At 41.2% G+C, this 13,414-nt stretch overlaps 1 protein-coding gene across 3 annotated transcripts in view; it reads right to left on the bottom strand.

The window, feature by feature from the left end:
• Positions 1–13,414, bottom strand: part of KDM1B (lysine demethylase 1B) — a 56,066-nt gene that overhangs the window by 42,486 nt on the left and 166 nt on the right. The window contains exons 2-7 of one of the 3 annotated variants that reach the window (XM_036078108.2): positions 13,069–13,112; positions 9,693–9,792; positions 8,113–8,240; positions 7,078–7,167; positions 6,417–6,528; positions 2,016–2,132 (exon numbers count right to left, since the gene is read on the bottom strand). In XM_036078108.2, the coding sequence (XP_035934001.1) occupies positions 2,016–2,132; positions 6,417–6,528; positions 7,078–7,167; positions 8,113–8,240; positions 9,693–9,779 (534 nt within the window). In that variant the 5' untranslated portion in view covers positions 9,780–9,792; positions 13,069–13,112. Of the gene's footprint in view, positions 1–2,015; positions 2,133–6,416; positions 6,529–7,077; positions 7,168–8,112; positions 8,241–9,692; positions 9,793–12,844; positions 12,864–13,068; positions 13,113–13,414 lie in introns of those variants that run through there. The other 2 variants (XM_036078110.2, XM_036078109.2) reach the window with 2 other exon arrangements.

The raw sequence follows: 13,414 nt of genomic DNA, 5'->3' as shown, positions 1-13,414 counted from the left end.
TATTCTGTGAGGCCAGCATTATTACCCTGATACCAAGATCAGATAAAGACCACAAAAAAGAGAACTACAGGCCAATATCTCTGGTGAACATAAATGCAAAAATCTATGCTAAGAATATCCAATGGGAAAAAGACAGTGTCTTTAACAAATGATGTTGGAAAAAGTGAACAGCTACATGCAGAAGAATGAAACTAGGCCACTTTCTTACACCATTCACAAAAATAAAGTCAAAATGCATTAAAGGCCTAAGCGTGAGGCCTGAAACCATAAAAATCCTTGAAGAGAACACAGGCAGTAACTTCTTTGACATTGGCCATAGCAACATTTTTCTAGATAGGTCTCCTGAGGCAAGGGAAACAAAAGCAAAAATAAACTATTGGGACTACATCGAAATAAAAAGCTTCTGCACAGTGAATGAAACCGTCAACAAAACTAAGAAGTAACCTACTGAATGGGAGACGGTATTTGCAAATGACTTAGCTGATAAAGGGTTAGTATCCAAAATATATAAAGAACCAATACAACTCAACACCGAAAAAAACAAATAACCCAACCAAAAATGGGCAGAAGACGTGAACAGACATCTCTGCAAAAAGACATACAGGTGGCCAACAGACACATGAAAAGATGCTCAACATCACTCAGCAGGGAAATGCAAATCAAAACCACAATATCACCTCACACCTGTCAGGATGGCTAAAATCAACAACACAAGAAACAAGTGTTGGTGAGGATGTGGAGAAAAAATAACCCTCTTGCACTGTTGGTGGGAATGCAAACTGGTGCAGCTGGTGTGGAGAACAGTATGGAGGGTCCTCAAAAAGTTAAAAACAGAACTACCCTATGATCCAATAATTGCACTAGTGGGTATTTACCCAAAAAATACAAAAACACTAATTCAAAGGGATATGTACACCTGTTTGTTTATTGCAGCATTATCTACAATTGCCAAATTACGGAAGAAGCCCAAGTGTCCATCAACAGATGACTGGATAAAGAAGATGTGGTATATATACACAATGCAATATTATTCAGCCATAAAAAAGGAATGAAATCTTGCCTTTTTGTAACAACATGGATGGATCTAGAGAGTATAATGCTAAGTGAAATAAGTCAGTAAGAGAAAGACAAACACCATATATTTCGCTCGTATGTGAAGTTTAAGAAACAAAACAAACAAGCAAAGGAAAAGAAAAGAGAGAGAAAGAAACATACCAAGAAACAGACTCTTAAATATACAGAACAAACTGATGGTTGCCAGAGGGGAGGTGGGTGGGGGATGGGGAAATAGGTGATGGGGATTAAGGAGGGCACTTATCATGATGAGCACTGAGTATAGAATTACTGAAACACTAGATTATACACCTGAAACTAATATAAAAAAAAAAGTTAGACATTTTAAATACTAAGTAATTGCCACATATATAAAAAAAAAAAGGCACAGTATATCAACTATGTCAGATTCCTAATTGCCCAAACATATCCATTCATCCCTTCTTCCTTACTAAAAGGATCCTGGTTTTGACTGATATTGCAACATGCTCAGTTACACTTCCTTCATCTCTCTACTGTTGTTCACAGTAGTTGCATGATCCTGTTCTGGCAATGAGATGTAAAGAGAAATCTACTGTTGGAACTTTCTGGAAAGCTACTATTTTACCAATAAAAGACGGAGAAGCTCAGCTGGCACACCTCTCTTGCCCTTTGCCTTTCTCATCTTTTCTGCTTAGAATTTGGACACAATGGCTGATGGTACAGCAACCATCTTCTGGTGGGACTTGAAACTGGTACAGAGACTTCCCTGGGCAGCCACGCCAGCCCTGGACAGGCTATTTCCAAACTGCTTATCATGAGAAAAAAATAAAGTCTTCAATCAGTTAAGCTATCACAGTTGGGGTCCCGTAATCCCGACAAAATGATCAATACAATAAATGAAAAATATACACCATCACTCTTTAGTTACAACTAAATCAACCTACCCATTAAGTCAAAAGGAAAACCAACAGAGCTCATACCTTAATAGTAGTATTCAATTTCATACCACATCGGTAGGTCCTTGCTATCTGTGGAGTAAGATGGATTTCCTTGGTAAGCTGTCTCCATTTTCTACACTCGGGTTTTGTACACTGAACCTAGATGGAAAGCAAGATGTCAAGGTCAGTGAGTTGGCTCATCTTGAGCTAGCATGTCTATCCTCCACCACTCACTCTGCCATTCTTTCCATAAGATCTGACCAACCTTTTCGTGAGTACTTTTTCCTCCCCCTTGCATCACCACCACCCATATAATCCACTTTTACCCCACGGGGATAATGACTTCTGATTCAATACTAGCTCAGGCACCAGGAAAGGGCAAAGGGGATCTAAGCACTGTTGTCAGAAAGGCTTTCCAGCTCTAACCTAAGGAAATGATCAGAGTTAAATTTAGTCAAAAAGTATGCACATTAAGTGCAGTGTGGGATCCTGAGCTAGATCCCGGAACCATAAGGACACTGGAGAAAAACCTGATGAAATCCAAATAAAGTCTGTAACGTAGTTATTAGTACTGTACCGATGTTAATTTCTGAGCTTTACATTATGGTTGGTGGATGATAACATGAAGGATATATGGGAATTCTCTGTTACTATCCTTATAACTTTTCTGTAAATTTAAGATTATTCCAAAATATAAGGTTTATTTTTTTAAAGTGTGCAGATATCCATATGGAAAGAATTAAGTTGGATGACTACTTCACACGCATACAAAAATTAACTCAAAATGGGGGCATCTGGGTGGCTCAGTCGGTTAAGCGTCTGACTCTTGGTTTCAGCTCAGGTCATGATCTCATGGGTCATGAGACTGAACTCGTGGTGGGCTCTGCACTCAGTGGGGAGTCTGCTTGAGACTCTCTCTCCTTCTCCCTCTGCTCCCGCTCATGCACACTCTCTCTAAATCTTAAAAAAAAAAAAACTCAAAATGGATCAAACATCTAAATAAAGAGCTGAAGTGATAAAACTCTTAGAAGAAAACATAGGAGTCAATCTCAGATTTGGCAATAGATTCTTGGATAGGACACCAAAGCACAAGCAGCAAAAGAAAAAAAAATGGATAAACTGAACTTCAAAATAAGAAACTTTGCACAGCAAAAGACACTATCAAGATGTGAAAAGGCAACCCGTAGGAGAAAGTATTTGTTTAAAATTTAAAAATGGGTTGTTTAAAAAAGATGCCTTTTATGTATTTTTCTTGTCTGATTGCTGCATAAAGAAATAAAAAGCATCCAAATTGGTACAAAAGAAGTAAAACCGTCACTATTGGCAGATGACATATTATATATAGAAAACTCTTAAAAGACTCCACCAAAAAACTATTAGAATAAATGAATTCAGGAAAGTTGCAGAATATAACATTAATATAGAGAAATCAGTTGTGTTTCTACACACTAATAATGGAAGTAGCAGAAAAAAAAAATTAAGAAAACAATCGCATTTACAATTGCACCAAAAAGAATAAAAATACCCAGGAATAAACTTAACCAAGGAAGTGAAAGACCTGTACTCTGAAAACTGTAAGATGTTAATGAAAAAATTTGATGATACAAATGGAATGATTTATCATACTCATGGATTGAAAGAATATTGTTAAAATGTCCATACTACCCAAAGCAATCTACAGATTTAATGCAATTCCTATCAAAATACCAACAGCATTTTTCATAGAACTAAAATAATCCTGAAATTTGTATGGAACTACAAAAGACTTTGAATAGCCAAAGCAGTCTTGAGAAAGAACAAAACTGAAGCTATCACAATCCCAGATGTCAAGATATACAACAAAGCTGTGGTAATCAAAACACTATGGTACTGGCCCCAAAACACACAGGTCAATGGAACAGGAGAGACCCCAGAAATAAACCCATGTCTATATGATCAATTAATCTACAGTGGGGAGGCAAGAATATACAATGGGGGAAAGACAGTCTCTTCGACAAATAGTGCTGAGAAAACTGGACAGCTACATACAAAAGAATGAAACTGGACCACTTTCTCTCACCATACACAAAAATAAACTCAAAATGGATGAAAGATCTAAATGTGAGACCTGAAACTGTAAAACTTCCAAAAGGAACCATGGGCAGTAAGTTCCTGGACATTGGCCTTAGCAACATATTTATGGATATGTCTTCTGAGGCAAGGGAGACAAAAGCAAAAATAAACAGTTGGGACTACATTAAAATAAAAAGCTTTTGCACAGTGTAGAAACCATCAACAAAACCCAAAGGCAACCCAGTGAACAGAAGATATTTGTAAATGACATATCCAATAGTTAATATCCAAACTATATAAGGAACTTCTACAATTCAACACCAAGAAAACAAATAATCCAATTAAAAAATGGGCAGAGGGCCTGAATAGACATTTTTCCAAAGAAGACCTACAGATGGCCAACAGACACATGAAAAGATGCTCAACATCACTCATCATCAGGGAAATGCAAATCAAAACCACAATGATACCACCTTACACCTGTCAGAATGGCTAGTATTAAAAAAACAAGAAATAATAAGTGTTGGTGAGAATGTGGAGGAAAAGGAACACTTGTGCATTGTTGGTAAGAACATAAATTGTTGCAACCACTGTGGGAAACATATGGAGTTTCCTCAAAAAATAAATAGAATTACCATATGATCCAGTAATTCCGCTCCTGGGTATCTACCCAAAGAAAACAAAAACACTAATTTGAAAAGACATATGCACCCTATGTTTACTGTAGCACTGTTTAAAAAAGTCAAGATATGAAAGCAGCCCAAGTGTCCATCAATAGATGAATGAATAAGAAAGAAGTGAGATACACACACCCACACACAATGGAATATAACACAAACATAGAAAGAATGAGATTTTGCTATTTGTAACAACATGGATGAACTTAGAGAACACTGTATTAAGTGAAACTAATCAGAGAAAGGTAAATACCATGTGATTTTGCTTATATGTGGAAACTAAAAAATGAACAAAGAGGAAAACAAAGAGACTCTTAAATACAGAGAACAAACTGGTGGTTGCAGAGGCGAGGTGGGTAGAGGGATGGAACAGGTGAAAGCAACTAAGAGCTACAAACTTCCAGTTATAAATTAAGTCACAGAAATGAAATGTACAGCATAGGGAATACAATCAATGATTTTTAAAAAATAGGCAAAAGACTTGCACGGATATTTCTCCAAAGAAGATAAACAAATGGTCAATAAGCACCCCAAAAAATGCATTAATCATTACGAAAATGCAAATCAAAACCACAATGAGATACTCCCACGAGGGGTATCTCTCATTCATGCCTACTGCGATAGCTAGAATCAAAATAATGGAAAACAAGAGTGATGAGGATGTGGCGAAATCTGAACCCCACTCAGTGCTGCTGGGAATGAAGACCACGCAGCAGTGTGCTATGGAAAAGAGTCTGGTTGTCCCTCAAAGGATTAAATAGTTACCATTACAACCCAGTACTTTTATTGCTAGGTATATGCCAAACAGAACTGAAAACAGGTATTCAAATCTTCATGTACAGATGTCCATACCAGCAACTATATGCAATAACTAAAAAGTGAAAACAACCCAAATGTCCACCAACAGATGACTGATGAATGGATAAATAAAATCTGACCAATCCATACAATGAAATATTATCCATGAAAAGGAATGAATTACAACATAGACGAACCTCAAAAACATGATGCTACTTGAAAGAAGCCAGTGATGAAAGGTCACATACTGCATGATTCCTTTATATAAAACATCCAAAATAGGTATCTCACAAAGACAAAGATCAGTGGTTGCCAGGGGCTAGGGGAGGGGGATTGGAAAGTGACTATTCGATGGGCACAGGTTTCCTCTGTGAATGATGAAAATGCCTTGGAATTAGCATTTGGCTGCACAATATTATCAATGTATTAAATGCCACTAAACCGTGCACTTTAAAATAGTTAATGTGGGGGCACCTGACTAGCTCAGGGGAAGAGCATGCGACTCTTGATCTTGGGGTCATGAGTTAAAGGCCCACGTTGTGTGTAGAGAGTACTTAAAATAATAAAACTTAAAAAAAATAAAATAGTTAATAGTATATTTATCTAATATATACAATCACTAAAATATATTTTCAAAGAATGGCTACATGGGAAAGTAAAATTAAATTGATAAACTAAAAGCTACAAAAAATTATATGCAAAGTATGATTTTCGACCTAAGATCTGTATGCTTCTTTGTACTATGTGAATTATCAAGTTTTTCAACAGAAATTTAAAAAGTGATGTGTTTTAACAGACCTAGAAAGAAGAGTAAGTGTAATAACATAAAGATTTCCTAAAAAATCAGTATTTTCATTCATTCCTGCCTTTTGCTCCTCAAATGTTTCCCAGGACAATACAGCATTACACTTTTTACCCAGTAGGGGAGCTGCTGGTCTGCCATGAAAGCTTTGGGACTAGGTTCGGTTTTTCCATTGCTAGTCCATATTTTTTTCCAGGTAGTGTATTTGTCATATCCGTCCTTATGGCTGAAAAAGAATAAAAATAAATATATCAAGCTAGAAGTTCACTAGGTTTTCCAAACAGGTGGCAGGTCAGTAAGCCTTTCGTCAAGGACTTAACCGGCCATATTATAAGGAAAGTTATCTCCACACCCATCAAACAAGTGGTTGGGAGGGGTGCATTCCTTCCAGTTTAGTATGGAAAATTATTAAGATGGGATGGCTTCCCGTCTGTCCAGCACCCCAGAGTTGTCAGCATCCTCCCCCAAATCTCTGCATCACTGCCCCATGCACAGTCACAGAACAGCAAAGCAGGGCCTAGATTTTTCAGAACTTGCAGACTAGAAAGAACAACTGTGTCGTAACAGGTACTTTCTGAGCCCTGAGTGTGCGCACACACAGCACACACCCAGCCACTGGACCACAGTTCTGGCACAGCTGTAGTCAGCTCAGGCGTGGCTGAAAGGGTGGAATAATTCAGTAAGCCCGGGGGCTCCATCTTAACTGTCTGACCCCTTCTGCAGCCGCCCCCCCCCCACTATCCCCTCTGCAAGCTCCAACAATTAGTGAACAAACCTTCTGTAGTAATGGTCAAAGCATTCATTACAGAAATGCTCCCCACAGGAGAGGTGATACCATCGGGATGTGTAGCCGTTTTTGGCACATCTGAAAATAGCAAAAAAAAGTGTAGCTTTGGTAATGAATAAGCATTTCTTCCCGCTTTTTTAAAAACAGGTCTTGAGGGCGCCTGGGTGGCTCAGTTGGTTAAGCGACTGCCTTCAGCTCAGGTCATGATCCTGGAGTCCCTGGATCGAGTCCCGCATCGGGCTCCCTGCTCAGCAAGGAGCCTGCTTCTCCCTCTGACCCTCCCCCCTCTCATGTGCTCTCTCTCTCTCATTCTCTCTGTCTCAAATAAATAAATAAAATCTTTAAAAAAAATAAAAATAAAAATAAAAAAATAAAAACAGGTCTTGAGCACATCCTATGAGCCCATTTTGTACCATCTCCACTTAGAATCCTAACCACCGAGAATTGATGACCAGGGAAACTTAAAAGGATGTCTGATACATAATAAAACCTGGTGAAGACACAGGGACTTAAAGACCCGTGGTACCTAACCCAGCTGGCTGCACACAAGGGCCTGGGGCTCGGAAGTTTCCTCCCAGGACTCCCCGGAGCAATGAGTTTTAGGACACGAAACAAGGAATGTCACTGTGCTTGCTGCAAGCGGCGTGTGTATGGAGGAGACCTGGGCAGTCTCTAGCAGTAACATATGGCCCAACACTGAACAGCCAGCTGCGATCTGACCACCAAGCAGGCTCCCCGGCGAACAGAGCCTGTCAAACAGCCAATAACGTAACCAAAGAATGACCTATGGTGCCCCTGTGAACACCACCACCACCACCTCTTTGTGGTTAAAAAACAAAAATGGGATTTGTTTTCCAGGTTTTATTGACTCAGAAGCCTTAACTGAAGATTTTTCTCGGGAAGTAAAAGGTCAGATGACTTACAGTATCTCCCTCTTTAGGAAAACTATCTTGGGAGGATGATGCTCCCACCAAGAATGCTCTCCGGGGCAGGGAGGGGAGGCCGACCGCCTGCTTCACAGACCTTTCAGAAGCGCTTGCAAAGCACACAGGACACGCTACTGTGCAGCCAGACTTCTCACATCGCCTGTATTTCTTCTCTGACCCACCGTCTTCGTCCTCGTCTGTCGTCTCTGGTGCTTTTTTCTTCGCCTGAGGAAGAACCAGCTGAGGTTACACGATTTCCCCCAGAACGGCCCCAGGTAAAGGAAGTAGAAGGTTCGTGACTGAAACAACTTCCATGTTGTGAAGCTCAACAACACCCTGCCAGCAGGTGAGGGGCTGACGATACAGCAAGTCCCTTGAGCCTGCAGTGTGCAAATAATTCACTGACTTGCTGGAAAAACAGAAGCAGCATGTGAATGACAGGTCTCTGAGGACAGAGCCAAAATGCACGTGAGCCTTTCTTAGGAAAAAGCTGTACCAGTCAAAACAAAAGTCACTCTGAAATAAAGTTTTTTTTTTATTTGATAGAGAGAGAGAGATAGTGAGAGAGAGCATGAGCCCAGGGAGTGGGGGGAGTGGAGAGGGAGAAGCAGGCTCCCCGCTGAGCAGGGAGCCCGACAAGGGACTCAATCCCAGGACCCTGGGATCATGACCTGAGCGAAGGCAGATGCTTAACCCACTGAGCCGCCCCCCAATTTTCTTCCCTTTAATTAGAACAGTCATATCCTCTCAGTACTGCAGATTTAAAAAAATTGAATAATTTTATTATTTTTTTTAAGTTTTTGTATTTAAGTCATCTCTACACCCAACATGGGGCTGCTCACCACCCCAAGGTCAGGAGTGGCACACTCTTCCGACTAAGCCATCCAGGTGCCCCCAAAAGCTGAATAATTTTAGAAAAAGAGTTACATCATTCAATATTTTTCTTAAAAAAAAAAAAAAAGCCCTAAAAAAGAGATGGCAGCAAGTAACCTGCCAAGAGCAGCCAACCAGCTACAAACTGAAGTCCACATTCCTATGAATGACGCCAAGCCAAGCATAATCTGGCCTCAGCTCACATCCTGGGAGCAACCACACAGCTGTGGTTCTCTGAACAGCTCATGCTGATTCACACTCTATGCCCCTGTCTTTGCAGTTCCCTCTGCCAGATGTACTTTTTTCTACATTCTATCACTTTATCACACTGTGCCGTGATTGTTCCAAGGGGAATTTCTCCGCTAGGCTACAAGTTCCTTGAGGACTGGAATTGTACCTTTTCATCTCTAACACTTCAGCCCCAATCATACTAACGTTGTGGGGCACCAGGCTGGCTCAGTCAGTGGAACATGCAACTCTTGATCTCAGGGTTGGGAGCTCAAGCCCCACGTTGGGTGCAGAGATGACTTAAAAATAAAAAAACTTGGGGCACCTGAGTGGCTCAGTCGGTGAAGCATCCAACTCTTGATTTCAGCTCAGGTCATGAACTTGGCTCAGGTCATGATCTCAGGGTCGTGAGACCAAGCCCTGTGTAGGGGCTCTGTGCTAGGGCGTGGAGCCTGCTTAGGATTCTCTCTCTCTTTCTCCTCTCCCTCTGCCTCCCCCCACCCACCCCTGCTCGCACTCTTCCTCTAAAAACAAACAAAACCCAACAGGTGCATGAATGAACAAATGAATTAATACCTGCCTACCGGAGCTCCTCAAAGGCAGGCTATCCGGAGAATGATCAAAAGATGCTTTTTTCTTTGTCCTCCTCCGTGGTGTTGCCATTGTTTCAGAAAATCTTAAAAAAAAAAAAAGCTTAGTTAAATAAGTTTTTAAAAAAAAAAAAGTTAAATAAGTAAACAGTAATACTTTCAACACTCTGGAGCAAAGTTATTATGTAGTTTACTAGGTAAGAGCATATGCTCTGCAGTTAGACTGCCCTAGTGTGAAGCCCTTACTTTCAAGTTACTTAATCTAAGACTAAGCTTCAGTGTTCCCGTGTATAAAATGAGCACAGCAAGTGTGTACCATAGTAGTGGTGTGAGGAGTAAGATAATCTATTTAAAGCACGAGACCTGGCATACTATAAGTACTTAATAAATGCTGTCCATTAGTAATATATACATATAAAAATATAAAAATAAGAAACACCACACAGATGACCAATAAACCAATTATACTGCTGTTTGTAAAATTCAATGAGTAAAAACACCTGGTTTCTGTCTGTCTGTCCCTCTTCATCTTACTGCCTTCTCAGTAGCTCCTGAATTTCAATCTTATTATACTCTACAAAGAAAACTCATTTGCTCCCTCTCAGTAAAATCTCAGGCACACTATCCAGTCACTACTGGATTTAGAACTGAGTTAGACAGTCACTGGTATCTTCTACTAGAAAAATTTACCAGCTTTCAAACTGGCCTAATAACAGCACAGTTAAATAAGCATCAAGAACCAAAGTCTATAAGAAAAATAATGCATAGTAACCATGAAAGATTAAGAGTTATCGAATTAGTATTTTTCAATTAACTCAGAAATAAAAATGCTTACCATAAGTATGCAATAACAGATTTTACAATCATCACAATTCCTTCCCTGATCCATGTATTTACTACACACACACACACAATAACATGAAAATAGGACACACCTATGGGTAAGGAATTTGAAAGTGGAAAAGTGTTATAAGATACAAATTCCACAAATATAATCTTCATCTTGGAGAAAAGCTTTGAGGGCTTTGTAATCTTACTGTTTCCTATCCATGAGTTGTACTAACATTCATAAGAGCATTTTTCATGGATTATTAACATCACATGCAAAAACTTCATTCGCCACCTACACAGACTTCGAGAAATCCTGACATCGGTGGTAAGGTAGAGAGCCTTCCTCTAACTCAGTCTTCACATTCTCAAAACCATTATGTTAGTTATGAACGCACAAACCCTATACATATTCTGAAATACATTACAGTTAAGCATTAAATAAGTTGCCTTTTGGTTCTATACCGCTCATTCTACTGCTGGATAAAGCACTAGTACTAATGTAAACAGAACTACTGTGTACCTATAATTCTTACACCCAAAGGCTTTCTGGATCACATTTATATTTTCAAAAGGCCGTCCAATCTAACAAATCTCTTTATATAATACATATGTTTTACATTATTCATAAAATGAGCCACAAAGCACATATAAACATATATATAGTATATGTAAATGTATACTATGTGTAAGGATTGCAGCAAAAATATTTGAGTCTAATGTGGGGTTTAGGAGCATAAATATAATCAGCCTCATTTCATGCAACATTTGGTCCTGTCACCCAGGAATACTGGCAACTCAAAAGAAAGCATAGTTTCTGGAAATTTCAACAAACATTTTAATCCAACTGTGTACTGGAAAATACATATTTAATTGCAATGAAGAATTATATAATTCAAGAAATGGTTAAGAGGAAAGGAAAACAGTGACTATAAAAGCCACTGTTAAATCTGTGTTGTCTAGGAAAAATACAAGATTTTTTTTAGTGTTCGTACACTTCCACCTTTAAGTATATAATTAACGGTGATATTCCCTCATCCTTTTCTGACACTATAATTTCTGTGTTTTCACTGTTGCTGGGGTTCTGGGGCTTAAGATGAAGGGAAAAATTTTTAAGTTGGAAGGACAACAGCTTTTGTACTTTTCAGTATAGTCTTAGAAATACTGATCACAAGTGCTAACAATTAGTATACTGAACGTGCTCTCTCCTGGTTTTTCAAATTGATAAACACACCTAACTAAATATAACCAATCTGTTTCATGTTCAATATAATTATATAAGCATATTTCTTCCTAATTTTAAATGTATAGCTTTGGTTTTCTTTTAAAGTGACAAAAAGAGGGGTGCCTGGGTGGCTCAGTCGTTAAGCGTCCGCCTTCGGCTCAGGTCATGATCCCAGGGTCCTGGGATCGAGTCCCACTTCGGGCTCCCTGCTCGGCGGGAAGCCTGCTTCTCCCTCTCCCACTCCCCCTGCTTGTGTTCCCTCTCTCGCTGTGCCTCTCTCTCTGTTAAATAAATAAAATCTTTAGAAGAAAAAAGTGAGGTTTTGGGGGGAGGTAAATCAATGTCTCGATTTCTATTTTAATAATTCCCAAGGTTTTTTCTGAAGTAGCCTATTGAATAATTTTTTTAAAAAATGCAAAATTCACAAAAATATGAATCCAAAAAGACTTCAGGTTGGAATAAAAACGTGTAGCAGCATCAGCATAATTTCTAAAAATAAGACAAACTACCAGAAACTTCTTCAGAGACAAGAGAAACAAGAATTTCCCTCAGGGCCGCTGAAAATACGGCAGGACTAGCACCTTACTGCACCCACGCTCATGAAATTTTCCGAAATATGGATCCCGTTCAACTGCCTCAACGCTTTGACTACTTTCTCTGCCCGAAAGACAATTTAATTCTTGACGGTCATTTTCTCCTATACGTCCTGCACAAACCTTCCCTCCCGTCCCCTTCTTCCACTACAAAAGGTTAAAAAAAAAAAAAATTGACCGTCGTGTGGTGTGCATGGCTGCAGAGTGCCGCGCTCCCCACATGGAGTGGTCTGGGGACTCCCGCACCCCACCCCAGGGAACGCTGGGCCTCCGTCTGGCTCGATCCCACATTACGGAACCTGAACTTTCTACAGCTGGGCCTGCCTCCCTTCCTTCCTCTTTCACCTGCTAGCGGCCGGGCTGTTGGCTACCAGCTCCGGGAACCGGGCCGCCCCCTCCGGGCGCTCAGGCCCCGAGGAGCTACCCCAGCAACCTGGCAAAGCCGCTCGGGGCCGAACGCGTGGTGGCTGCGCCCGGCTATGACTACAACACCTGCAAGCTGGGCGGGCTCCTCGGCTGGCAAGAACACGCCAGGGAGTTCCTACCCCGGACTGGGGGCTCTCCGCGGGCCGCAGACACTCCCCAGCTGACAGGGCTCTGACAGTCCCCAGGAGGGACCCCCCACGTTCCCGGCGCCAGCTGCAGCCGCCTCGCTCTCTGAAAAGCTTTCTCGGCTCTTCTCCCAAGTCGGAGAAGCAACAGCCTCCGGGGCTCACCTTTGCGCCGGAGAGGTGAAGGGAGTCGGGGGGAGAAGGCACCGCTGCACAGAAAGGAAGCATTGGAGGGGGGGCGGTTAGGAGAGACCCTCAACCCCGCGACGAATCGGGGAAGCCCGTCGCTGCTACAAGCCAGCCCGGGAATCCCCCCCCTTCCCTCGGACCCCGCACCCCCTTTCCAATCCGGGGAGGGCGGAGGCAGCCCCCGGTGCACCGGTCCACCTCCCACCCGGGCGAGGGGCGCTGCACAGGGGGAGAAGGGCAGCCTGCACCCCAGCCAAGCCGCTTTGTGCGGAGCTGTCACCCGAAATCCGCCGCCGCCCCCGCGCCCGCCCCCGGAGCCGCG

Source organism: Halichoerus grypus, chromosome 9 (assembly GCF_964656455.1).
Source record: "Halichoerus grypus chromosome 9, mHalGry1.hap1.1, whole genome shotgun sequence".
In the NCBI taxonomy this organism is placed as follows: domain Eukaryota; kingdom Metazoa; phylum Chordata; class Mammalia; order Carnivora; family Phocidae; genus Halichoerus; species Halichoerus grypus.
The sequence above is the reverse complement of the archived record's forward strand: the minus strand, read 5'-3'. Positions and strand labels throughout refer to the sequence as shown.